This window comes from Morchella importuna, assembly GCF_003444635.1.
Source record: "Morchella importuna strain M04M26 chromosome Unknown Morimp01GS009, whole genome shotgun sequence".
Lineage (NCBI taxonomy): Eukaryota > Fungi > Ascomycota > Pezizomycetes > Pezizales > Morchellaceae > Morchella > Morchella importuna.
Genome location: NW_025763406.1, coordinates 201,742 through 229,091, shown reverse-complemented (window position 1 = coordinate 229,091; position 27,350 = coordinate 201,742). Strand labels below are relative to the sequence as shown.

The 27,350-nt window shown below is 47.3% G+C and overlaps 6 protein-coding genes across 6 annotated transcripts; 3 read left to right on the top strand and 3 right to left on the bottom strand.

The window, feature by feature from the left end:
- Window positions 1-768: 768 nt before the first annotated feature.
- On the bottom strand, window positions 769-2,719 carry LAJ45_03852 (uncharacterized protein; the record flags this gene model as incomplete). The annotated part of the gene is made up of 4 exons (XM_046113434.1): window positions 769-985; window positions 1,045-1,945; window positions 2,172-2,515; window positions 2,580-2,719. 4 exons carry the CDS (start codon window positions 2,717-2,719, stop codon window positions 769-771), a joined length of 1,602 nt encoding a protein of 533 aa, XP_045973163.1.
- A 1,154-nt stretch (window positions 2,720-3,873) lies between these two features.
- LAJ45_03851 (uncharacterized protein) lies at window positions 3,874-9,414 on the top strand (the record flags this gene model as incomplete). Its single annotated transcript, XM_046113433.1, has 6 exons — window positions 3,874-4,451; window positions 4,504-4,711; window positions 4,773-6,852; window positions 6,905-8,636; window positions 8,688-9,252; window positions 9,307-9,414. The coding sequence occupies 6 exons, from the start codon at window positions 3,874-3,876 to the stop codon at window positions 9,412-9,414; spliced, it is 5,271 nt and encodes a 1,756-aa protein (XP_045973162.1).
- A 907-nt stretch (window positions 9,415-10,321) lies between these two features.
- LAJ45_03850 (uncharacterized protein) lies at window positions 10,322-13,136 on the top strand (the record flags this gene model as incomplete). The annotated part of the gene is made up of 7 exons (XM_046113432.1): window positions 10,322-10,352; window positions 10,415-10,454; window positions 10,514-10,633; window positions 10,689-11,422; window positions 11,485-12,443; window positions 12,650-12,961; window positions 13,026-13,136. The coding sequence occupies 7 exons, from the start codon at window positions 10,322-10,324 to the stop codon at window positions 13,134-13,136; spliced, it is 2,307 nt and encodes a 768-aa protein (XP_045973161.1).
- A 1,510-nt stretch (window positions 13,137-14,646) lies between these two features.
- On the bottom strand, window positions 14,647-15,850 carry LAJ45_03849 (uncharacterized protein; the record flags this gene model as incomplete). Its single annotated transcript, XM_046113431.1, has 5 exons — window positions 14,647-14,927; window positions 15,004-15,280; window positions 15,336-15,364; window positions 15,442-15,727; window positions 15,800-15,850. 5 exons carry the CDS (start codon window positions 15,848-15,850, stop codon window positions 14,647-14,649), a joined length of 924 nt encoding a protein of 307 aa, XP_045973160.1.
- Window positions 15,851-18,586: 2,736 nt separating this feature from the next.
- On the top strand, window positions 18,587-19,775 carry LAJ45_03848 (uncharacterized protein; the record flags this gene model as incomplete). The annotated part of the gene is made up of 4 exons (XM_046113430.1): window positions 18,587-18,746; window positions 18,813-19,253; window positions 19,401-19,462; window positions 19,530-19,775. 4 exons carry the CDS (start codon window positions 18,587-18,589, stop codon window positions 19,773-19,775), a joined length of 909 nt encoding a protein of 302 aa, XP_045973159.1.
- Window positions 19,776-23,064: 3,289 nt separating this feature from the next.
- LAJ45_03847 (uncharacterized protein) lies at window positions 23,065-26,256 on the bottom strand (the record flags this gene model as incomplete). Its single annotated transcript, XM_046113429.1, has 6 exons — window positions 23,065-23,199; window positions 23,270-23,502; window positions 23,568-25,260; window positions 25,369-25,891; window positions 26,106-26,111; window positions 26,156-26,256. The coding sequence occupies 6 exons, from the start codon at window positions 26,254-26,256 to the stop codon at window positions 23,065-23,067; spliced, it is 2,691 nt and encodes an 896-aa protein (XP_045973158.1).
- Window positions 26,257-27,350: the final 1,094 nt, after the last annotated feature.

The window sequence follows — 27,350 nt, the reverse complement described above, 5'->3', positions numbered from 1 at the left end:
CCCGTCTAGTCTTTAAAAGGTCCAGGCGCGATACACATATATATAGTGAAAATACAAGCCCAAGCCTATGATATATCCGTCACAAAGCCCACCAATACCTAAAAACAACAAGAGCGCACATGTGCACCGCAATCACCGAACTACATATGCCCCACGAACCAAACAGTGAAATCCTATGTATCTGGCCAAACATCCCTAGCCCTACGAATATCACACCTACCCTCCCACCTGAAGCCCAAGTTTTCCGACCCAAGTATAATTGGAGCGAGTGCTGGGCTTGCCATTAGGGAGGAGATTGGAGTAGACCCGTATCTACCTATCCTGCTCGTTTTCGATAGCTCTTCGTGTGTAGGTATACACAGATTCTTGTAGTTTCAATGCCAGAGTGGGTTTTCCGTGAGCTGATAGTCCTATCTATTGGCCCTTAAAAGAGTGTAGAGTAGTAAGGTTTTTCTCAAGGTCACAGTGATATAACTATACGGACGGCGACAGTGGACCTTCGAACGATTAAAGCATGCAATTGAACGAGTATCAAAAAAAAAAAAAAAAAAGTCCATGATTAGGAGTTTTTTTTAAAAAATGTACAGCTCGACTAGTACAACCCTGTTTCCCACAAAGAAAAACTTTTTGCTATCTCCATTTTCCCAGAAGTTTGCCACCCTTTCCCCGACACCGTAACCCTATTTGAAGAAAGAGAAAAGAAAAAAAGAACAGAAAAGAAAAAAAAGATTGAACAGATGGAATATAAAGAAGAAGAACGCAAGATATCTATGAGTAAAGCTTCTTGTTGAATTCGTGCAGACCGTGGACGTTACCCTCGGCCTGGGCGGAAACAGTCCTGACTTCAAACCTAACAGTGCCCTCCGTGACACCAGCCTGGAGCTCTGTAACACTCCTGACACCAATGTCCTGGAAGGAGTGCTGCAGACCGGCCTGAAGGTAGGGGACAAACTTGGTGACGGAGCCACGGTCCAAGACAGATCCACTATTTGGGGACAGATTAGTATTCATACCACCGCTAAGATGCTGGAATATAAAACTTACCTGACACCCTGAGCAACGCGGACCTTGTCACCCTCGGAGAAGTATCTTCCGGTGGCAGCGTTGTCCCCAGTCTTCATGCTCTCCATGGCATCAATAGATCCCATACCCCTGTAAGCCTTGACGAGCTTGCCCTCTGCACTCAAGAAGTACTTTCCGGGAGACTCAGTGGTTCCCGCAAGGAGACCACCCATCATCACAGTGCTGGCGCCCAAGGCGAGACCCTTGACGATGTGTCCGACGTTCTGGATTCCTCCATCGGCCATACATGGAACACCGAAGCGGCTGGCAAACTGGCAAATGCTAAAGACAGCAGCGGCCTGAGGACGACCGACAGCCATGACTTCCTGGGTGATACAGGCAGAACCAGAACCCATACCGATACGGAGAGCATCAGCACCGGCAGCAATAAGACTGGCAGCCTGCTCCCTGGTAACAACATTTCCGGCAATAACATCAATGTCGGGGAACTCCTTCTTGATCCACTTGACCATCTCAATCTGGTAGATACTGTTACCCTGGGAGCTATCCAGGATAACGATATCCAAACCAGCCTCGGCCAACAACTTCAATCTAGCCTTGTCATCCTCTCTGGTACCAATCGCAGCACCGCAAAGAAGCTGCTTGCTGTGGGGGCGCTTGGAGGCAAGAGGGAAATGGAGGTTCTTCATGAGGTCGGAGCGGGACAGGAGGGCAGTAAGGTTGCCAGACTTGTCAACAATTGGAAGCTTGCCCTTCTTCGAGGCTCGCAGAATGGCATTGGCCTCCTGGAGAGTGATTCCTTCCGGGGCGGTGACCAGCTCGGTGGTCATTACCTCCGACAAGGGAGTTGAGTAGTCGGCATGGAATTGGATATCACGCATGGTAACCATTCCAATAAGCTTGGATTGCAAATGGCCGTCCTCTGAAGATGTGTTTGTTAGTCAAATTGAACTCGAAAGAAGTTTTTTTTTTTTTTTTTGAAAAATAAGCAAACAAATCGTGATAAAATGGCAAGATCAGGTATTTTGGTTTTCCACAAGAGATTGACTTCGATGCGGTTGAACGAAAGTTATATGTGTTTGATAATCATCATAGAAGCCGTGATTTCAGGATATGAAGGCAAATGAGAGGGGGGGGACAATTCTTACCAGTGACAGGAATTCCGGCAAAACCCTGCTTTGTCTTGACATCCCAAACATCGCCAACGGTGTTCTTGGGGCTCATGACGACAGGATCCAGAATGAATCCGTTCTCATACTTCTTGACCTTCTTGACCATCTCGGCCTGGTCTTCAGCGGTGCAGTTGTGGTGGATGAAACCGACACCACCCAAAAGTGCCATGAAGATGGCCATTTGGTCCTCTGTGACAGTGTCCATGGGCGAAGACACCAGCGGCAAATTGAGTGAATGACGCTTGGTGATCTTGGTATCAAGAGTCACATCCGAGGCGGGGAATCCAACGTAACCGGGAAGAATGAGGAAATCGTTGTAACTTTTTCACCCACGACATCAGTATATCAAAGTTCCAATCTATTTGTATTAGGATGAACACTCACGTCAATCCTCCACGCTTCTCGGAATCCAACAGAGTTCGGGCATCCAAGCCATCTCTGGGGTATTCCTTTTTCATGACTTCAATGGCAGACGTGAAGTCCAACACGCCGACCTGAGCGTCGTTACCGGTGGCCGCAGGCATTTTTATTGCAGTGAAGAGAAGTAACGGTGCTGGGGGTTATAAATCTTGCGTGCTGTGTTATCCCAAAAGAGGTGGAATACAAGTGTTTGGGTAAGGGATACTGGCGTACCAGTCCAAGTAAAAAAAAAGAAGAGGAAAAAGTGAAAAGCGTCAGAAGGTGAGGAGAAGAAATACTGGAACCTTTTCAGGGTTAGGGTACACACAAAGAAAAAAAAATGATGAAACGAAAAAGAAAAAGAAAAACGCACTTTTAGTGGGGCACACAATGCCAAGTGAGATGAGGGGGAATATGGCGGGCTAATGATACTGGCTTAGTGTGGTAAGGGTTTAAACTCTAGATATCACGTGGTGTGTAATTTCAGGGAGTTGATAGAACTTTTCACTTTGGCTCAATCGGGTAGGATGTTTGCCAAGCTGCATCGGGCACAACAACTCGCCTCCGCTCTTGGTGTGCATAATGCTGCAGACGACAGCGCAGTGGTATGCATATAGACAGCAGACATCGTCCTGTTGTGGAGAAGTTTTGTTTCCTTCACTGCACTCTGGTACTATACGCAAACGAACCCTTCAATGGGATCTACTTTTTTTTTTTTATTATTATTTATATTTAAATCCTCTTGTTTTTGAGACTCAATTTTTGATCCTGCTCTGGCTGGTCTTGCTTGCCCTTACTCCATTATCTTGGGCCTCATACGATTTTTAGCCCTGCACTCTCTCTCTTTTATCCAGCGGTACTAGAGAGTTCCCGCTCAACTATTCTCCGTCGGTTGTCTAGCCGGTACACACTGGTTGGTGCCTACGCCATTGTTTACCACCAACGCAAGGACCTCCACCTAGGTTTGTTTACACCAACAACGAGCTCAGAGCGAGCTGCAGAGCCCCATCTCATCACACACCCACCATAACCGGTGTTACCAGAGTTCATCCACTCTCATCACTACCTCCCACCCCCACTCGAAACTACTCCCCCTCAATTCATCCCATCCGCAGATCGCTGAAGTCTGTTTGCCATGTCTCTCTATCCTGCATCACCACATAGAAGACAACCTTCAAACGCCTCGACCGTGTCTGCAGGTTCCTCGGCTTACTCGTTTCCATCCTCGCGTTCCACAACCGTTTCATCCACAACATCGACCTCTTCACGGTTCAGCAACATGGAGGGTCGAGGAAACTCCTTAAGACACAAACACTCCATGTCGCTCAGTGCAGCCGCGACGTCGCCGATAATATCTTCATATACAACAAACCTGACTTCAGGCCCCACCACCCCCCCTCGACCACTATCCGGTTCTAGCTTCTCGCCATTAGGTTCCCGAGCGACTCGCGGTTACAGCATTCCTTCCCCGCCAAACTTGACATCCCCTTATGCTGCCGGATCTACCTCCCCACCACCTTCGTATGGCCGGCCAACGCCAACTCCAACTCCCTACAACTCCTTACATCGACATACGGCTAGCACGGGTACGACTTCACTCAAAAGCAGTGACATAGACTCTTTGCGAAACAGCAGCGTATCGCACTTCCGGACATTATCACGCTTGACAAATGAGGGTTCTCGTGAAGATTTTGCGATGGACTCGGGGCAGGATGTTACGGGTATGCATGGAAGGAAACGTTTACAAAGGGTAAATACGGACAACTTAAGCAGCTGGGAAAGGATGAATTGGATGGATAAACGGCGACAATACATTCAAGCTTATGAATATTTGTGCCATATTGGTGAGGCTAAAGAGTAAGTCCTTGTAACCTAGACTTAAAAGCCCCGCTGACTCATAGATGGGAAGATGGCTTGAGGGTTGCATCGGGGAACCTATACCACCGATTGTGGAGCTAGAGGAAGCATTGCGGGATGGCGTTACTCTTGCGAAATTAGTACGAGTATTCTCGCCGGAACTAGTGCCTAGGATATTCGAGGCAAAGAAGCTTCAATTTCGACACTCTGATAATATCGACAGGTTTTTCCGGTTCCTCAAAAGAGTGGAGCTGCCAGAAGTAAATTATACATTCTTTGGCAAGAAATGACATGTTTGAATACTAATCGATTACTTATCAGATTTTTATTTTTGAGTTAACTGATCTCTACAACAAGAAAAACATACCTAAAGTTATTTATTGCATACACGCTCTATCCTACCTTCTTATTCGCCTTGGAATGACCACCAATGCCATTGGTAATCTTGTTGGAAAGTTGGAGTTCACGGAAAAGGAAATTCAAGATACTCAAAAAAGTCTTGACATTTCCGGCGTTAGTTTACCTTCCTTCCGCGGTGTCAACAAGCACTTTGGGCATGAAGAAGAACCCGAACCAGAACCTCCTGAGTCTGAAGAGGATCGGATTGAGAGAGAGTTGGGCGAGCTTGAACCGGATATTCTGGAGTTGCAAAATATTTGTAGAGGAGCACTAGTCCGCATGAGGCTGGGGCTACGTATGGAAGCATTATGGGATAATGAAGATGCTATAATAGAGTTACAAGCTATGATTAGAGGGATGTTTGCCCGTATGACATTTGGGTACAGGGCGGACCTGGCCAGGTGGGCTACAGAGATCCAGGCGGTCACCCGGGGCTACGCTATACGACAAGCAATTTTACGAAAGCAACGACATTTCACAGCACATGAGCGATTGATCGTCCGACTACAAGCAAGGTACCGGGCTAGGAAAGTGAGGGAAGAATACATCCAACAGAAGATGAGGTTAGAGATGGCCCAAATGGGCGTTGTGAGCCTACAGTCCATTTCAAGGGGTCTTCTCCTGAGAATGCGGCTCCAGTCTCGAATGAATGAAGTTCAGGCGAAGGAAGTGCAAGTTGTTGATTTTCAGGCGAAGGTTAGAGGGGCTTTGTTGAGGAGGAGGTTAGCAGCAAAGATGGCGGATGTCTCTGAAAGCGAGGATCGGATTTGCGAAACGCAAGCGGCCATCCGTGGGGCATTGGTTAGGTGGAAGATGGCAGAAACCCAGAGGATGCTAATGGCAGCTGAGAAGAATGTGACGTCATTCCAAGGATTGATTAGGGGATGTTTGGTTCGAAAAAACATTTCAAGGGATGCAGAGGCTTTGGAGGAAGTGGGCGGTGACTTTACAATGCTTGCTGCGGCCGCGAGAGGTGTTCTGGTCCGAAAGGCCATGCAGAAAGACATTTCTGCTTTAAAGAATGCAGAACCAACAATCAGATCACTCCAGGCCGCCGCAAAGGGGGCATTGGTAAGGAAGGCAATGATAAAAGACGTAACCAGCCTGAAAGACGCAGAAACAGAAACCCCAACTGCCACCCTACAAGCGGCTGCCAGAGGCTTTTTAGTTCGAAGTGCTATCGCAAAAGATATGGCCGCCTTGAAAAGCGCTGAACAGGCCACCACAGCTCTTCAAGCAGCTGCTAGGGGTTCGCTGATAAGACAATCCATGAAGAAGGACCAAGAGATTCTCCAGACTGAAGACAAAACCCTTCAATATCTACAGGCTGCAATAAGAGGTTACCTGCTTAGAAAGTCTCTGGGCGCGGATAAGGAAGCCCTGGAAGCAAAGACAGAGGATTGGACACATATTCAGGCTGCTAGTCGAGGGACTTTGATTAGATGGGAGTATCGACGGAAGTTACTAGGCCTGGCACAGGCCGAGGACGATATCATTGATTTACAGGCCTCGGCTCGCGGTTTCCTGGCAAGGAAGGCTTTCGACGACACCTTAGATCAGCTAGACGCCACTGTCGAACACATCGTTGACCTTCAAGCTCAGGCACGAGGTGTCCTTACACGATGGGCTTATCTGGATACTTTAGATGCCCTCGACCACGAACTCGGTGGCATCATCGCACTTCAGGCTAGCGCTCGCGGATTCCTCTACCGACAGCGCCAACAAAGGTTTTTGGACGAATTAGCTCGCGAGGAAGACGGTATTATCACAATTCAAGCTATTATTAGAAGTATCCTTGCCAGAGAGTATGCCATCCAAAAGGTTCTTGCTGTCCAGGATGAAGAAGAAGCAATCATCGATCTACAGGCTCTAGCTAGGGGTTGTCTTGAGAGAAAACGATTCTTTGGTAAACTCAAGCACTTCAAGGACAATATGGAAAAGGTTATCAAGATTCAAAGCTTTGTCAGAGGAAGACAGCAGGGCGAGGCGTACAAATCATTGAGTGAGTTCCCCCACCCATCCTTCAATAGAGCACATAAATTAACTTCTTCTAGTGAGCGGCAAAAATCCACCAGTTGGCACAGTGAAGAATTTTGTACACCTTCTCAATGATAGCGATTTTGATTTCGACGAGGAAATCGAGTTCGAAAGTCTCCGGAAAAATGTAGTACAACATGTCAGAGCGAACGAGTTGGCTGAGGCATACGTTGATCAGCTTGACATTAAGATCGCCCTACTTGTCAAAAATAAAATTACTCTTGACGAGGTTATCAGGCATCAAAAGCGCTTTACTGGTCATGTCGGAAACTTGCTTAGTAACACCGAAATCGCGAGCGCGGACCCGTTTGATCTCAAAGCACTCAATAATAACTCCCGGAAGAGACTTGAGCGATATCAACAAATGTTTTTTGCCCTTCAAACGCAGCCACAGTATCTAACTCGGATGTTCCAGAAGATTCGAGAGCAAAATACAGCTGACCAGGAACTGAAGCGGGTGGAGAACTTGGTTATGGGGATATTCGGATACGCCCAGAAGCGAAGGGAGGAATATTATTTACTCAAGCTGATAGCGAAGAGCATAAAAGAGGAGGTTGAGAATATCAGTCGTCCAGAAGAGTTTCTGAGGGTGAATTTCTTTTGGCTCAAATTAGCCATGAATTATATTAGGTCACCGAAAGATCGCAAGTTCTTTAGGGATGTTTTAGGACCTATAGTCAAAACAGAGTTCATCGAGAACGATGAATTGGACCTAGAAAGCGATCCTTTGCAAATCTATTTGTCGTCAATCAATAACGAGGAGCTCCGTACCGGTATGCGATCTAAGCGGAACCCCAACGTCGGCCGCGAAATCGCTATCCATGATCAAGAGACTAGGGAAACGTTTGTCGCACATCTTTCTGATCTGCGCAACCTTTCAGAGTACTTTATTAGTGCCATGGAGGACAATCTCAACCGCATGCCGTACGGTATTCGATACATCGCACAACAGGCAGTGACTTCTCTCCTTGCTAGATTCCCGAACGAAGGCGAAGATATCATACTGCAAATCGTTGAGCATTTCGTATATCAGAAATATTGGGGCCCCGCTGTGATCGGACCGGAATCGTTTGGTGTGGTGGAGAAAACCTTGACACCAATGCAGAAGAGAAACCTCGCGGAAGTAGGAAAGTTGTTAAACCAGATCTCTAGTGGGAGGCAATTCGCCCATGACAATATCTATCTACAGCCACTAAATCATCATATTATGGACGCAGTAACAAGGATGAAGGATATCTTCCGAGTGCTCATCAGTGTCCCCGATGCGAAGTCCCGATTTGATATTGACGAGTTTGAGGATTTGACCAGTAAAAAGAAGCCGACACTTTATATCAAAATGACGGATATCTTTGCTATACACAGATTGGTCGCTCAGGATATTGAGACTATTGCGCCTAGTCGAGAGGATCAGTTGAGGGTAATCATCAGTGAGCTAGGAAGCGTTCAAAACTCCGAGGCCGAATTGAAAAATGTAGGCAATACTGAGATCGGGTTACAACTGGACCCACACTTCCAGAAAATTGAAGACCCGGATAGTGAAGTCAACGCACTATTCGTGGAGACTAAGAGATGCATTCTTTATGTTGTCCGAGTTCAAACGGGAGCAAACTTAATGGAGATTCTTGTCAAGCCGATTGTTAGGGAAGATGAAGACAGATGGGAGCAGCTGTTGTTAGAGGAGAAGTCACAAGTGGGAAAGAAGAAGAGCGCTTATGCTGATGCCACCCACACCTTGAGCGATGTTAGCACGTATGTTTCACCTCATATACCCTGTATTCAACTATACTAACGGATATACAGTATGACCTACGCAGAGTTGAAACGAACAGCGTTAGAGTGCATCATTCGCCTCGAGCAGACCGGAAAAATCACCCGCAAGAATCATTACCAAGACCTATTAAACGCAATCGCTACAGACATCCGCACAAAGCATAGGAGAAGAATAGAAAGAACCAGAGAATTGGACGGTGTCAAGATGACGCTGGCCCACTTGAACGAAAAAGCACAGTATCTTGAATCTCAGTTACAGAGCTACAACGATTATATTGAACAAGCAATGGTCACCTTACAAACAAAGAAAGGCAAGAAGAAGGCCATTCTCCCGTTCACAAGACAATACTTCCACATGCGGGAACTGCAGCGTTCTGGGAGAGTTCCAAAGTTCGGTTCCTACAAATATACCGCGAGGGGCTTGGCGGATAAGGGCGTGTTGGTTAAACTAGATGGATTCCCTGAGAAGAGATGGGATAAGGTCAATTTCACGATTTCCTCGGACGAGGTTGGCATATTCTTTGTCGAGGCAAGCAACGGGAGCATGATGATCCCAGGAGCCAGCGCTCAGGTCTTGCTAGATGATCTTTTGCAGGTATGTACCCATTTTTCCAATTATCATAATTACAACTAAACTTAAATTTAATAGATGCAATTTCACAACAATCAATTCATGATGTTGTGTGACGGGATGATCAAATTCAATGTGAATTTATTTCTACATTTGATCTTCCGGAAATTTTACCGGGACGAGTAGAATGATTTCAACGGGTAACGACCACTATCTTTCGTTTTCTCTGCAGTCGGTATGAATTGGGCCAGGGTGGGAGGCGTTTCTTCTTTCATTTTCTCATGGGGGTCACTGGGAACTGGGACCGGTCTCACGGTTGATTTTTTCTTTCTTTCTATTGTTTTGGGCATACGAGCGTGGTACTTGAGCTGGCATCGCGATATTCATCTTTGCATTCTCTCTTTTGTTTTTTTTATGAGCGATCGTTGATATGAGTTTTGTTTTATACCTATACCCTTCTTTCACGATTCTTATTAATGTAAGATTCCTGCTTCATTTTGTGTTCTTATCCTTTTGGGGAGGAGTTTGATACCTTTTACATACATGTTTTACATGCTGGGCAATGAAGGGTTGGTGGCAGCCTGGGTGCTGCCGGGGAGGTAGATACTGTACATTCATGGTAGATAATTACTAGTTATTATCTGAGGAAAACTTCGATACCCCCTATTTTTTTACTGTTTGAATTTCATGATCCGTAAATGTCTACTCTATAGCTACATATAGTAAACGCAAAAAAATACTACTAGGATATTTTACGAATCAATATCATCAAATGGAGACACGTTGTGGTCCAGTACAAACCAGGGATGATTTGACATATGATGTCGTGTCTAGTGCGCCTACAGCGTGTTGTTGTCACAGCAACGAGCCCTGCAGATCCTGCGCCGGTCTTGGCTCGCCTAAACAAACACTACAGCTCATAACCTCCAAGCCCCCCTCAACTGTGGACGACCAACACCATCACTTAACGACCCAGAGACAACACTATCCAGCAATATTTCAAGTAGCATCATCGTTATAATCTTTTTCTTTGGTCTCTATTAGGATTGTGTGTCACGTCAATCCAGCCCTTCAAATTTATCGTAATCCGAGGATGGGCGACAGGTCATCAATCTGCGTTACTGGTAAGTGGCGATTTTCCCTTTAATACTCTTTACAGGTATACCTGACGAGGCTTAATTTATAGTACGAGTTCGACCCTTCACAATCCGGGAGGCAGCTCAAATGTGCGTTTTTTTATTACCCCACACCAACACCCGCGAACACACTAACTTATACATTCTAGAACCCGAATTGATGATGCTCCAACGTTCTTTGGTGATGGCTCTCTTGCCAGTATGCCAACGCCAAAGCTCACGGGCAAGGGTGTACGGAGTGTAGTTAAAGTTATAGATGAACGTGTCCTGTGCGTGCCCCGCTTTCCCCTTTGGTAGTTAGTCGATGCTGACGCTCCTTATCAGTGTCTTTGACCCGCCTGAAGATAACCCCGTAGCACGATACCAAAAGACAATATTGCCGCAGGGAAAAAAGGTTAAGGATATGCGATTTGGATTTGATAGAGTGTTTGATGAAACAGCAACACAAGATGAGGTTTATGAAGCTACGACGAGATCACTGCTGGACAGTGTGCTGGACGGATTTAACTCTACGGTGTTTGCATATGGTGCAACAGGATGCGGGAAGACACATACCATTAGTGGAACTCCGCAACACCCGGGAATCATCTTTCTTACTTGCGCCGAGCTTTTTGATCGCATCAACGCGCTCTCTGGAGAGAAAGAAATTGAGCTCACCCTATCTTATCTCGAAATTTATAATGAAACTATCAGAGATCTCCTCGTCCCAGGCGGCAGTAAGCTAGGGCTTCAGCTTCGAGAAGACACCAATCAGAATATCTCGGTCGCTGGATTGTCGACGCATTCGCCCAAAAATGTCCAGGAGGTCATGAACATGATTTTGATGGGGAACGCCAACCGAACAATATCACCAACAGAGGCAAATGCCACCTCTTCACGATCTCACGCAGTCTTACAAATTAATGTCATGCAGAAGCCCAGGACGGCAGGAATGTCCGAGAATCATATGTTTGCTACTTTGTCAATCATCGATCTTGCTGGAAGTGAACGTGCATCAGTCACAAAGAACAGGGGCGATAGACTTCTCGAGGGTGCCAATATCAACAGGTCGTTGCTTGGTAAGCTAAACTTTTTAAAGATCATTAACGATGGATCCATCCCAAACTAATGTTCTTGATAGCACTTGGAAATTGCATCAATGCACTTTGTGACCCTCATAAATCTAACCATGTCCCGTACCGAGACTCTAAACTCACGCGTCTTCTAAAGTTTTCACTGGGCGGCAATTGCAAGACAGTTATGATCGTTTGTGTCAGTCCTTCGAGCCAACATTATGAAGAGACCCATAATACCCTAAAATATGCGGATCGCGCGAAGAAGATCAAGACAAAGGTTTCCAGAAACACGATGAACGTGAATAGGCATGTAAGTCAGTATGTTAAAGCTATCTATGAGCTCCGGACGGAGGTAGAAGAACTTAAGAAACGCCTCAACGACTCGACAAAGGAAGCTATGGAGAAGATAGTTAAGCAGGGGGGTGCCAAGGATACAGCGATGAGGGAGGGAGCAAGGAAGCTAAAGGCCGCATATGAAAATTCGAAGGATCTGCAGAGGGAAAGAATTAATGACTTGAAGAGCTTGAGGGTGGTAGAGAGACGTATATCGTTAGTCTCCACATGGATAGCTGCATTCGACCACGTGTTCAAGAACCGTCAATACAATCAACAACCAACCGTCTATAAGGCACGAGATGAAGCTGAGAAAGTGCTTTCAGAGCTAAGAGGAAATCAGAAATACCTTCAGCAAAGACTTAGCGGACCGGGCTGTGAAAAGGTTATTGATCAAGCCCTAATGTTAAGTTTGCGCAGCCTCCAAGCAATCGAAGGTGTTATGGAAACCGACCTTGCTGCACTAATCTGTGAGGCCAACCTTCTCAAGATGACTGCTGAGCGGGACGCACTACACGCAGTGGCGAACACTGATCCAGACTTCTCCTCTATAATACACACTCTCTCAAAGGCCCACTTTGAGACTGTTGCTAAGCTTAGCCAGATTGGAGAGATTAACGTTTCAGAAGAACAGGCTGTTGAACAGGCGAGAAAATCACTTTTCGAGGTCCAAAAGGCTGCATCGGATGCGGTCTCTCATATCATTAAACCGAATGGAGAGTTGGCCTCGATAGATAGCTACCGACCAGCTCAATATACGCACACTACCCAGTCTAGTACGCCCAGACGCAGAATGGGAATCCCCGTTCCATCTCCAGCAAAACAACCAAGCTTTAACAACGTCACTACAGCTCCCCCCAATCATTTGAACCTCAAACGTCTCTCCCTCATCCTAAGTCGCCAAGACCCGTCAAGGTGAAGACCCCCAAGAAAGGTGTTAAGTTTGGACGAAAGCCAGACCCGAAAAAGAGCGTCAGGTGGCAGGATGAGGATGAAGACGAAGAAGACGACACCTTTCTGGATGAACCGCGCCAAAAACGACTCAACGAGACTTCAACGATTTTCGAGGAATCCATCTATGATGATTCAAACGAAAGGAGCCGACAAGAATTTTCACTTCCGTTCGAAGCATCACAAGGGATTATAGCTCCCCCAATAAGGCCAAGGAACAACAGGCTAGAAGTAGGATTCTTATCCAAGAATAAAGATGTCAGTCCCGCGGGTTTACCATTGCCTCGTTCCTCAAACTCACCACTCAGGACGTTCGATACAGACCAAGCCATCAATCGATCTAAATCCGATGCGGCAGCGCTCGGCGACTATTACCGTCCGACCGACGAGAAGCCCTGGCGAGCTAATTCCAGGCCCCTTAAAAGCGCAATGAAAAAGACAACTCACAAGCGGAGGGTTTCCGCGAGCACATCACAGATTAGTCCAAACGGTGATATGTTCGGGGTTGGGCACGCCCGCAGGATGCCTCGAAGCGAGCGAGACAACAGGAATGGGAGTGGTAGCATGTCAACAGTATTAAGTCCTAAGAGGGAAGGTGTGAAGGCGAGTGCAAGGAGAATGACAGTCAATGGTGGAAGTTTTAGAGTCAATAAAGATGCATTATTAGGTCATGTTAGGGAGAGTCAAAGAGAGCGGGCGGGGAGAGAAAGCATTGGTGGTGCAGGATTAGGGAGAAATAAATGGCGCTAAATCATTTCTTTGGGAGGCCGTCTGTCGTAAAGCATTATGGTTGTTGGCGTAATTTTGGAATGTGGTGTTTCTGTCATTACTTTCACTCGTAAGCTTTATTTTCCCATTGTATGGTTGATTTAAGAGGGACAAAAGAAACTTGGTTTTGGCCAGACCAACCAATGATTTGTTTTCTCTTGCGACCATTCCTAATTCTTGTTTTTGTTTACCCTTGGTATATTTATTTATGAGTTACGATTTATGTTAGTGTGCTTGAGTGCATGCACTTACCTTGTATATCCACAAGAGGGTGTGTGAGTGGATCTAATCTCGGATATCCCGTAGTTCTATATGTAGTTTACGCATGAACTTTATCTACCGAGTCATTTTCCATGACTGCACTTCGCACAACTTCCTCTTTCTACCAAACAATCCTCCCTCTTATTTGTAGAACTTTCATACATCCAGTGCATTATAAAAGACCTGCTTGCTCATGAGCAGCCGGCTCGCAGCTATTTCAACAATTGCGAGTTAATCCGTCATTTAACTGGAATTACCAAGATTTCGAGTGATTATACGTCAATCGAGAGGAAAAAATTGTGGCAGTACTGACAAAAACAACATCTTTACCATCCATCCTAACACTCATTCCACCGTTAGTTGAATTCGAGTCTAATAATAAACTCTCAAAGGGACATAAAATTTTATCTGGTGCCAGAAGTGAATCAAGAGTGAGATCCTGTGATGCAACAATAGGTAGGGCCTTTCTGAGAACACGAGCTCCCTCTTCCACGCCTGGCACGAGAAACCGAGTACTACATTTAGAGTTTTTTAGCCGCGTGTTACCATTGGGTTGGAGTCTTACGAGTGATGGATTGTGAATATGATCACCTGATATGTTTATACTAGGCAAAGCTTATGTGATCAGAGTCAAAATAGGTGCTTCGTTTAGAACTAAAGATCCCCTAAATACGGGTTTATCGGTGTACGGGGGGTCTCACTTACTGTTTAATACAGGATAGAACGGTACTTCCTAGCTTTTTTTTTTATTACTATTTAGTCTTGGGCATTACGGGTTTTTTTCCTACCTGGAACAACTGATATTTGGTCACCGGGCATCACTCGCACAAAACCGTCTATAGCTATAATTCCTTAACTTAAATTTCACACCAAACCAAAATACAAAAATCTGCATTGTTCGCCTCCGTACCTATCTACGCGCGTCCCAGCAAGTATTTTCCACCCTCCACCAGACTAGGAATCCACTCTCCCGCCGCCTTCCATTGTGAAAACTCATAAAATGTGTGTGGCAGCCCTGGGAAGATTTTCATTCTCGTCTCTACCCCACTCGCCTGCAAGATCTTTGCGTAGATCAATCCATCGTCTCTTAGCGGGTCACCTCCCGCAACCTCAAAAAAGGCTTTCGGAAGTCCCTTATGCGACTTAAACAACACCGGACTGAAAAGGGGGCTTGTCGGATCCGGTTTTACTGTATCTGTGCGGTACAAACAGAGTTAGCCCAACATAAAAACATATACAATCTTCTCCCTCTAGCGTCGGGGTTTACATACTGAAAATGTACTCCATAGATTTTGCGCTAATGATTACTGCATCTTTGTTATCGATATCGGAAGTATACTCAGCGCGCAGTTCCTCGGGGATAAAATCGAGGTGGCCACGGCTAAAGAAGTTCCCCTGACTGAGGAGCTGCCCAGTTAGTGGGGGTGTAAGATTTTCGTCGCGGGCGAGATGCGCTACGATGGAGGACATGTTGGCGCCAGCTGATGTGCCGCCAATGATGAAGCCTTTGGTGAGGTCTGCGTTGAGTTTATCCGGGTTTGCGGATACCTAGACTGTAGTGTCAATTGTGAACTCAACCGAGGAAAGAAGCGTATTGACATACCCATCTGACGGTGTCATGAACATCGTTCACTGCGGTGGGAAATACCCATTTGGGTGCCAATCTATAATCAATATTCACAACAGCGACTTTAAGTTCTTTTGCAAACACTCGGCAGAGGGTATCGTCGCTCTCCAGGCCGCCGAAAACCCATCCTCCGTAGTGGCTCCATATGATAACAGGCCAAGTGGTGTTTTCTGGGCCCTCGGGATATAGGAGCGTATGGGAAGGCTGTAGCCATCTCGAGCAGGAATGGTGAAGTCGGTGATAGTGAAGCCAGTTGTGGGGATCGTGACGTTACGGCTGGGATTGAAGAGATTCTGGAGGGCTTGACGGGCTTGTTCACTGCCTCCTATGTCCGCGAGGTCTGGGATGGGGTTTGTAACTCTAAGGTACTAGATTGTAATCGGTCAGTATATTCTATACTTGTGAAATTGCGTGAAATTGAGGCAAGTATGAGAATTTACTTCAGCATATTCTGCAGTTGGTTCAGAAAGGTAGGAATTTGGACCCAACATTTGAGCTTTGGTTTTGATTTCTGTTCTTTAGTTGTAGTGAGAAAAGGCGATTGTTGACCGGTTTACTGAGTTGAATGTTTATCGAAAGAGTAGCGATTTGATGGTGTTTATATACTCAGTCTCCCCCTCGTCTCTGGCTAGAGAGTGTGATAACACCGGACCCTACAGTAGCTTGGATTAGCCTGGAAGTCCTTCGACATGATTTGAAATATCCAGAGAAGCGCCTAGAAATAGAACACTGCCCATCCTTACAGCAATGGTAATTTGTAAGTCAGTGATGTCCTGACGCAACAATTTATGCTTAATTCAAGGTAGAAGTAGCACTCGAGGGGTCGAAATCATCTAATCCACCAATAAAACGCCTCGGCATTATAAAGAAGAAGGCAATTAAGTTTTGTGATTAATAAAGTTTTTTCCCCCATTCCACGTGGAGGGGCTGATTGAAGATGAATAATCGCCCAACTAACCTCGGGAGTAATATTAGTGATGGTAGCTAAATATGTCGAGGGTGACCACGATTACATACAACCCCGAATGTTTCAAGCTTAACCTTAAAAACGCTCGGGGGCGGTTGGTAGTAATAGTTATGCCGATGCTAAATATTTACGTATTTGATATCGCTTGTCGAGGTAGCAAAGTTATGTGTCGTGATGCCAAGGCCGAGTGCGATTCCGTGATCTTTTCGAATCCTTTAGTTGGCTTGATTTATTATCTTTGTGAGTGGATGGTTCACCGGTAGCTCTATAGGGAAGAGAGAAAAAAGAATTCTCTTACTGTTTTACAATGAATTAAGCAAACGCCATGACCTCGAGCGCTGGAAACAAGGCTGGCGGAAGAACAACTTGATGGGTACGTTTGAGACTGTGTTTCTGGTAGACAGGCGTTCTCGGAGTGAATGTAAGACCAAATGCCCAAGGCATGTTTTTCGCGGTGACAGCGATGACAATAGAAGGTGACGCTGGCATCGAGGGGTGTTCATCACTGATCAGGACAGCCTGTCAGGGTAGTAGCTAGACAGCACGGTGTACTCTTAATCCTGACCTCATGCTCGTAATGTTTACAGGGTATCCCTTGATATATCCCTCAGTCGTGCGCTCGAGTTCTTAGCAACATGTGCACTTGCTATCTAAGCTAAGCTTACGTAGCAAGGTGGGAGGGGAATTAGCCTAGCTTTCCTACCCATATGCTCACCAACCTTGTGGGTTTTCCGTAGCGACTGTTTACGTTTGGAAACACTGAGTGATCTTTTATGACCTGAGACTCTGTATGCTTCTTTATGATTTACAAGGACGGTGTGACATTTACTACTCCACTCCCCTTGACAGACGTAAGGTTTATTTAACCGGACGACCCGAAAGGGTTGGAATGTTCTCCTTATTTACAAAACATCCCTTCGTCTTGTTCTAGACAGATACCAAGACTTACCTTTGTGTTTAGTCACCCTCTTGTCAGCCTACTAGCGTCTTGTCAGGGCTTCAGTGCGGATTAACGCGGAGAAAGAAGCACAACAGACGGCGCCATGTATATAAAGAAGGGTCAGAGAACCCTCCCGTGTATTCTAGCATCCACCTGCACCACAACCTTAACCAAGCCCCCTCACGCCCACACCAAGAATCCAAGCGCCCTCACAGTGAGTTAGTAAACAGCACAGACTTGCCAAGACCCGAGTGCGATTCGATGACTGTGGTGTTTCACCACTAGTACTACCACCGTAGTTGCCTGAATGGGAAGATTTGTTATTAAACCCAAGTAAATTACACCCCAATCTTAAGCCGACCACGTTTCTTGAGCTAAAACTGGATCTGGGTAAGCTGTCTTAGCCAGTAACTAAGGGCTGTTGTCTTATCCCTGCACTCTTCCAACAACCCCGGAGATGATTGATAGATGAAGCGTAAGGCCTAGGGTACGGTACGTTGACTTGACCCCATGGAGTAAGATATCAAATATCATTAAATACGCACCTCGTTTACCTGATTAGAGCAATTAACGACATCGCTTATTATACTTATTATGTACCGCTAAACACGTGTGTACCCACTTACATCTCGGATATTATCAAGCCCTAGAATGTTTATGTCTATTTTTGTAGGGGGTTGATTGAGGTGGGCATACCATCCGTTCGTTAAGCATTGATGACATCTGTGCGGTTGTGTTGTAATGGTCCGACCGTTCCCCACTAAACTGCTACAACCACTACCCAGAACTGTCAGCCAAGGATGGTAGTCTATAATACCACATATGCCGAAGAGTCCAGAGCGTTAGGAGAAAAGGAGATCATGGTATTCTACCTAAACAATGTAAACATACGTGTTTGTAATGCCAGCCAAAAAAAAAAAAATCGCCCAGACGGAAAATCGTAGCTTGGCCAAACGCCCTCACATCTGCCAGTAATAATACCTCAGCCTCCCCCCCCCCCCCCATCCCCCCACGGAGAAACCACGGAGAACCACGGACAGGAAACGTCCGACAATCTTACTGGAGCCATTCCATCATCGACAAAATCGAGATCCTAGGGAATTAACTGTTCACGGGTGGTCACAGTGTACAACAATGCCCGTAGCGTAGTCCGATGAGCTAGAAAGAAAGGGATGGGAAACCCTAAAAAAAAAAGGAAAGAAGAAATAAGAAAAAGAGCAAGCTTCCTGCAAGCTAATGAATGCTTTCAACTCATCCCCCTCCCTCACAATTAAAGAAATTAAAGAACATCACCACAAAACCCGCCCATCGAGATTCCACATGGTTTGCTGTCCTATACATCTCGGTCAGCTGTTCCCTTCATGGGCCGACTTCAAAGAAGCAATCCAGGATTGGTCCATCGCCGACAAATTCCAGTTCAAGTCTCTACACAAAGATCGATCTCGTGCCGACATAAGGTGTCGGACGCGTACGAAGAAAGGTGATTGTCCATGGAGGGTGTATGCCACGATCACACAGAAGCATGATATTAAAGTCAAGATACTAGAACCCAATCACAATTGCCAGCGTGCAGAGCGAGCGGCAGCGAAACGCGAGACGTGCAACAGCCAATCGTGGCTCAAACGACATGTACCGAAGCACCTAATTGTCACGAGAGAAACACGACCAGAGGAGATACAGGACGTAATAAAGAGCTATTACGGGGTGGATATCAACTACCAGGCGGCGAATGACGTGAAGAACACACTATCCAAGCAGTACAAAGTCAAGATGGTACAACCAAACTTACCAGCATATCTCTATCCTCCTCACATCGACCCTCATCCAAACAACGATATCGGAGTGTGGTTTAAAGACGCTTCGGCTGCATATCTTGGCAGGGACTCCCGCCAAGCGAATAGCTCAACGACCACCTCGAATAGCTTTAAACGTTTCTTCCAACAGAACTCTTGTATCCCGTCACCATCCACGATAGATACAAAAGATGGTGAGTTCATCAACCCCCACCCTCTTCTCCCACCCTCCTTTGGCATTGAATCGTTCCAGTCCTATCGTCATTCTACATCCCCCTCCATCCATCCATCCATCCATCCATCGTCATCCCCCGCCCACTGACACTCCCGAGCTACAATAGTCGAACCAAACGCCAAACTCCGCCTCTCTAACCCTACGCGCGAAAAACGGATCCACCACTGTGTTCCTATTTGCCCAGAAATCCGACTCTCTCCTGTCCCTCAAGTCTCAAATCCATGAGCTGTTACAGCAAAACAAAGACAACATCGTCACGCCCATTTCCGACAGCGCAGACGAAATCATTCTCGGAGCCCCCATCGACCAAGCCGACCTAAGCAAGGGCTTCCAAACAATCCAGAACCAAGACAAGAAGCGAACCACTGTGCAGGATGCAGGATTGAAGGATGTATCTGTCATTGGCTACAAGGTCGGGGAAGATGCGGATTTTAGCGTGGAGGTTCCAAGCGACGACTTTGATGATTCGCAGCAGGAGTAAAAATCTACCCCATCGGCTCGATTACTCCCAAATGTGACGAACGTTTTTCCTTTTCTTTTTTCTCAGGTATCAGAAATCAAAAAAAGAAAAAATTATTTTAACAAACAAAAAAAAAAACTGCCGTATCGCATCGTATCGCATTCCCAACGTGCAAAACAAATCTCCGACACGTGCACTCCTTCGGGCTTTGTTACTAGCTGGTTAACCAGCTGGGCTGGGAGTGCCCGTGAGAGATAAGATATCTACCCATACCTACATGGAGCTTACCTACTGAATACCAATTCCGTGCTTTCATCCCGCAGAATGGATCATATAAATAGAAGATGTGATGACTTGTACCTACTGTAGGTACTTTATCTCGGACTTTGAGAGGAGCTCGGTTATGGGTAGTTGCATAAAGCACTTTGCCTACAATCCGCCCATATGGTAATAACTGTCATTGGCCCTCTACTCGAGTTACGCCCCACCCACCATGCACCGTAAGCCTCTTATCGGTAGAGACCAGACCGATTTTATTTTATTTTTTTGTAGAAACCCTCAAAGACGGTAAACCCAGCCGAGTGATGGGGAGTGACGCGGTGGTGGCTTCCACATGCCGCTTTGGTCCTGTTTGGAAGAGTCGTCCATGCAGGGTAATTTTGGACGACCAATCGCGATAGTGCGCTTGGCGATGCCCGTAGTTGATGTCGCTGATCGAACTAGCTGTGACGTTTGGCAATTGTGTTTAGCGAAGTTGATGTAGAGCTCGAGTGTTGTTTGCGATTGCATACGTGCATACAGTCACACCTCGCTATCTCGTAATTCGATATCTCGGATCTCTTGCTGTCTCGTACGGATTTGCGGGACAGGCCTACTACCCTTCTTCACCAAAAGCTATTTGCTGTCTCGTATATTTGCTATCTCGTATATTTGCTATCTCGTAGGGGTTTGGCTCCCAAAATACGCTAATGACATAATGAGGTACGACTGTAATTTGGTATTGGTTCTGGTCAATTGATACTCTCGATATGCGTTTCTTGTGATTATTGTGATTATTGCGATATTTTGTAATCAATGGAGGTAACAGGTTAATGGCAACAATGATCATTGGTGTCGCCAACGTAGGGTAGCATCATCATCTATCACCCCCGTCACCACTTATCACTAGCGATCACCAACCATCACCCTACATATTGAAAAAAAAAAAAAAAAAAGGCCATCGCGATGTTCAATGCATCCGATGCAGTTGTGGATCCCTTACCTCGGTCCTCTGTCTCAAAGCTATCTTTCTGTAAAGAAAGAAAAAGAAAAAAAGAAAACGTATATGTAGGTATCGCAAACGCCCGTCGGAATCGATACTGTAAGCGATAGCGGGGGGAAAAAGAAAAAGAGATGGTGATGTAAGATTTCTTCTAGAAAAATAAGATCTAGAAAAAATGCTCTGTTACTATGTATGTAGTACTATCGAATCATAACCACATATATACCTGCATATATGCAGTAATCACTCATATGTAAAATCATATACTCGTACCTCCAGTGTAGTACCACAGTCCATCTCAACCTACGTAACAGTATGTACTCTCATGCCGACTCCGTAGTAGAAACCGGCCAAAGATGAAGGTGCCACAATTTATCCCTTGTGTAGGAGAGAAAAAGGAAAAAGAGATGCTATGTCGTAAAGCTGCAACTAGTTACGCACAGATGTGATAACGATACGATGGACGGAGTAAATAAATAAAGAAAAACAAGGAAATGCATTTACCATTAGAGAACAAAGAATTCAAAGCTGAGAAGAAGAAGCAGAATTGGAAACCTTTTATGTAGTGTCCTCTAATCGCATTGGGTATTTATCCCTTCTGTAGCAAAGAAAAACGCTATATCGCAAAGCTGCAACACCTTACGCACGGATCCGATAGCGATATGTTGCGACGAACACGTTTACCACTAGAGAACAAAGAATTCGAAGAGAAAAAGAAGCTGAAGAAGAAGCTTTCTATCACCATGTAGTGCTCCCAACCACACATGAATCTTTATTTCTGCCGTAGAAAAAAAAAGAAAAAGAAAAAAGGGAACCCTGTGACGTTGTAAACCTCAATCAATACCTTGCGCACAGATACCATAACGATACGATGAACGGAGGAAATATAAAACATGGGGGAATGGGAAAATACATCTATGGTGCAAGAGGGAGTAGAGGGCGACCCCGTCAACCCTGTACACACCACTTCAGTCAATTCCTTCGTTGGCTACGGGAAGCAAGCGTTGAGGAGCCTCACCTCTAACTCGACTCTATGGCTGTAAGGGCTACAATACTGAACTGGTGTGAACAGGGATGACAAGGTCGCCCCCCAAGACCTCTCGCACCATACCAATAATAATTAATCAAAGAAGCAGAAGAAACCATTTCGCATCCTTCGTATGTATGTATGTAGTCACTATATGGCCAACCACAATTCCACATGAGTTGCACAGCCACAAGTTAGATACTCACCCAAACGGCCCAGACCCTTCCTCACCAGTAAGGCCGAAGCCAAGAAACAACATCTTCTGTCAGGACATGGGATTAGTTAATCCATCATAACCAGTAATAAAGTATACTTCTAGAACCCTTATTCCAACGCCTTATATGTGTGTGTATGGTGGAATAGGGTTATTCGTAAACTAGGGTTTGGGTTTCTTTACTTTGTGTTCGAGAAGAAGAAAAAACTAGTACTATGAATAGGGAGCTATGTATTTTTCTAGCAAACAAATATAGTCCCGAGAGGTACTCCACTATCCAGAAAAAAGATGATAAAAAAAAAAATTCAAAACCCTATTCCACCATCACCCATCATCACCACCTAACCATCAGCCACCCACCATCACCAACCTACTACTACTACAAAGCTGACTAATCCCACCACCCTAACCTCACGCTACCGCCGCACCAGTAACATGTCAGCAACAGTAGTAATAGTAGCAACCCGTGTTTTTTGTACCACCTCCTACTATTGCTTCTTGGCAAATATCCCAAATAAAATGTCCTACTTTTTGAAATTCTTGGCAAATAAATGACCGAGTGATGGGTCATGAATATGGCTCTGTATTCCTCTCCGCCCTCTCCCCTAGGACACTCTCTTCTTATAACATACACAGAGGGGAAAGGCTAGAAATAGAAACTAGAAATCTAGTTACAAACCACAAAACAAGAAGAAAGAAAAAAGAATAATCCACGCCGTGAATAAGATTAACGCCGCTGTCAAGTAGAACTAAAACCGCCCCCAACCACAAAAAAAAAAGGTCACAAAAATGGTCCAATAAAAAAACATTACCCCGCCACTACACCCGCCGTACGTACCCTCGGCAAACACTCATGGTCGCACCCCACGGCCGCACACGCATCCATCTCGTGGTCAAAAAACCATTCCCGGAGACACTGATCATGGCCGCCATGTGAGCATGTCTACACATCACCCATGCACATTAGCCACCAATCACCACACATACATGGAAAGAAGCAATTTGAGATTCACCTGGCACATAGTCCACCGTCCCTTCACTGTCTCACGACAGATGACACACCCATCTTGCAGCATCTGGCAGCGCTCGCAGTACCAGCTACCGCTCTGTGTGATAGGCTTAAAGCACCGTCCGCAGCCAGCCTTCGCGAATGTCTGGTTCCCGCCCGCAGCGCGTATAGGCTCTATACTCGTCGTCTTCACGATTGCAGCGGCAGGGACGAAGAGGTTGAATCTGCGGAGAAGCTCTATTTTCCATCAGTTTTTTCTCTTTCTATAAAGTTTGTTTATCTGGTTAAATAGGAGAACGCACGGAGATAACCCTCCACCCACTCGTCTCTCCTCCGCTCCTCAACCTTCATTCTTCCGGCCAGCAGCAGCACAACCGTCGCACACATCTGCACGTCCCCGCGCTCGCAGTACCAGTCCACAAACTGGTCCACAAGCTTCTGCGGGCTCCACGGCCGGTCCTGGTCTGCCGCGTCCTCCTCGGCCTGATACTCGCCGACCCGCAGCTCCGGGATCGTTGTCGAGTGCTGTAGGGGGTCTTCTTCGAGGATTGGGGCCATGTCATGCTCGTGCCCGTTCTGGTAGTGGTCGTGCTCGTGGTCGTTATCCTCCTCCTCTGACACGCGGCCGCCGAAGCCGGCGTGGGTGCCGTAGGAAGAGGATGTTGCGGAGGAGACAAGGCTGTATTTTCGGTCGCGGGTCTGCCGCTTCTCGGGGACGGGGGCGGGGGGTAGTTGTGTGAAGTCTGGGTAGAACGGATATGGGTGTGGGGCGGGATCTTCGACGGGTGCGACGGGTAGAGGTGCGACGTCGGGCCATGGCTTATGTGCGTGATCTTCAGCGCTGGCCTCATGGCTGTTGATACCCTCGTCGCCGTTCCGGGAAGTGGCAATATGGTGGACATGACTCCTCTGCTGGCCATCTTCATCGCCATCTGTGCTCCCGGTGCTACTCCCAAGGCTGGTCCCGAAGGCTACCGGCGGCTGCAAGTGTCCCTCTTCCTGTGGCGTTACGCTCCTTACGGGAGTCCCGGAGACCGCCGCCACCTGCGGTGTTGGCGTCGCAGTGCCGGATCCTTCCAACGCCCGCGCAACCGGCCGCTTCCGCTTCAGCAGCATTCGGTCCTCCCACTCCAGTGACATCTGCAGTATGCGCCATGTCTGCGCCGTGCGGAATTGTTGTGCGCGCAACGCAGCACGTGCGTTTCCTGCACACGCTTGGCTGAGTGTTACTTCCCCGAGGTCGCTGGAGAGACTGTGGATGTATCGGGTTGCGAGGAACGTAAAGGCGCCCTTATCAAACAGCCCGGGAATGCTGACCCGCGCGGACGCCTGCGTGGATGCGTGATGCTTATCGCTGAGCGTCTCGAGGATCGACAACGCGGGCTTAAGGCCCTTGAACGACGAGCTTCTTCCTGGCCGGCGCTCTCTGACTATCTCCTCTTCCGTCTCGAAGCGGCTCGTTGATGGCCCACTGCGGCGGACACGCCCACAGGGCTGTGCAGCAAATGTAAAATCGTCAGTGGGGCCCCAATCGAATGCTGCATGCGAGAGCGAGTTGATGGGCTGCGTCGCAAAGAGCACATCGTTCTGCACGAACGTCATGTCCTTGGAGCAAGAGTACAGGATATCCTCATCTTTCCACAGGATGCCGGTCGTGGAGCCCACATGCTCGTCGATGATGCGCGCGGGGATGTACGGCCGCTTGAGGTCCCACACATGCACCCGCGGGTCGTTGTTGATTGCGCAGGTTGCAAGCTCGGTGGTGCCGTTGCGACGGGGCCGCCAAGCGATCCGTGAAACCGAGCACATGGTTGAGATGGTGTGCTTGGGCTTTCTGCGCCCATCGTCGGAGTACAGGTCCCACACATTGACAGTACGGTCGCGGCCGCCCGAGGCGCAGTGTTTGCCGTCAGGATGCCAGTCGACGCTGAAGACGGGGCCATCGTGCGCGTTTATCTTTCGCTCATAGATCTTGTCCTGTCTGTAGTCCCATCTCTGCGCAGAACGTTAGCTACCCCCACTCCCGGGGAAGGGGTGGTGGGGGGATTCTGAGGGATTCCGAGGGGGGGGGGGGGGGGGCGGAGGCAGGGGACGGGCACACACCTGGATGGTCCCATTATCAAACGCGGCCGCAAACTCGACCGCATTGCCACTATTGAACTGTACATCCCTAACCGCGTCCGACCTGCCTGCAAACGTGAGCCTGCTCTTCTTCTCCCTTAGATCCCACAGCTTTATCGTCCCATCCTGGCTCGCGCTCAGCAGTAGCCTCCCATCCGCCGGGTTGAAGGCAATCTTATGCACCTGCCTACCATGCTCCCGGAGCTGGCGCTCCATGACGCCCACCTTTGCATCGTACAGACATATCGTCCCGTTCGTGCCCGCCGTCGCGATCGTGCTCTTCTGCAGGTGCGTGCCCCACTTGACGTCGTACTGGATCAAGATCTTGCGCTGGCTGTCGGGCTGGCGCAGCGTCGACACCTCGCTGATGTCTGTGCGGCCGACGCGCAGGATGCGCAAGATCTCGCGGCCAGCGACGACCACGTTCTCGCCGTCGGGTTGGGCCGAGATCGCGAGGATGGGTGACTGGAGGCTGTAGCGGATTGTGCGTGGGTTGAGGATGTTCCTGCAGCATGTGGGGGAGCAAATGTTCAGTTTTTGTCTTTTCTTCTTTTTCTCTCATTATGATTCCTGTGCGATGATGAATGAATGAATGGTATGGTATGGTAAGGAAGGAGAATAAGGATAAGAAAATGTTTGTTTATTTTTGTTTCTTTAATGTATGTATATATGAATTATTATGAATGAATAAATCCCACAGCCCGGGAGAAGAGCCTTACGGTGCACTAGTGGGGTCAGGCCTGCCCGACGAACTCGGGGTCTGCTGGACCCAATGAAGGGGTGTGCCAGGCGGGCAAAGACGGCACCGCCGGAGGTGCGGCTTCGCGGGACAGTGCTGAAGGGGTTTGTATCGGCCATGGCTACCATCATGATGTGGTGAGAGGGGGCACGTTCATGGAGGAGCGGTCCATGCGAGAGTGGGGAGAGGGGTGGGGGAGAAGCAGCTTCTTTTTGTTGTTGGTTGTGGTGTTGCTATTGTTGTTGTTGTTGTCCTTCTTGAGAGGGGGGGGGATGGAGGGAAGTGAAGGAGGGGGGGGGGGGGATGTTAGTGATTTGCTTGAATGAGAGTGAGGGGGGTGAGGGGATGGCCGTCGAAGTGGGAGTGATGATGCTGATGATGATGGGAGTGATGATGATAGGAGTGGTGGGAATGGATAGCTGCAGAGGGGGAGGAGATGTAGTGTTGGTGCAGCGAGCGAGTAGTGGTGGTGGTGGTGCTGTGTGAGTGGATGTGTCTTCTTCCTCTTCTTTCTCTTCCTCTAACCCTGTAGGTCTGATATGTGCTCTGCAGACATCCCCAAGTGCTATGGGACGAGACAGATCTGGGGGCTACTCTGCAACCTAGTCTGCTCTGCATATATCTCTGCATACCTACATGTACCCTGTCCACAAAATGGCACTCACTTTACAGACACACACACACAGAGAGCTATCGCTCTCTCTAATCTGGTGCAGGGACAAGGATGCTGGGTCAAATCAATCCAAGCGAACCGACTGGACGGGAACAAGTGGTACCGGCAGGGGGTAAAACAGAGAATGGCCGACAGGGGAGTTGGGTGGTGATGATGCGAGGTGACTGATGTGATGTGACAGCGGCAGCAGCAACAGCAACAGCGAACGAGAGCCTTCTTAATTCTCTTCTTTCTACATTATATTACATACTAACACTGAAGGAAGAGGAAAAGAAACAGAACAGAACAGAACAGAAATCGAACAATGCTGCATTGCATCCGCCCAATTGTGATGGAGTGAATGGGAATCACAGCATGTGTTCTGCAACGCATATCCGGAGTTGAGCTCGTACATGCATGCCATATGTAGGCAGGCAGGCAGGTAGACTCGTAGAGTACTCATCCTACGCAGTCCACGTCACAAAGACACGCGAGATTCCTGGTTAATTATCAACGAAAACCCAGTGAGAGACACGAATAATCAAATTGCAGAAACAGACATATCATACCAGG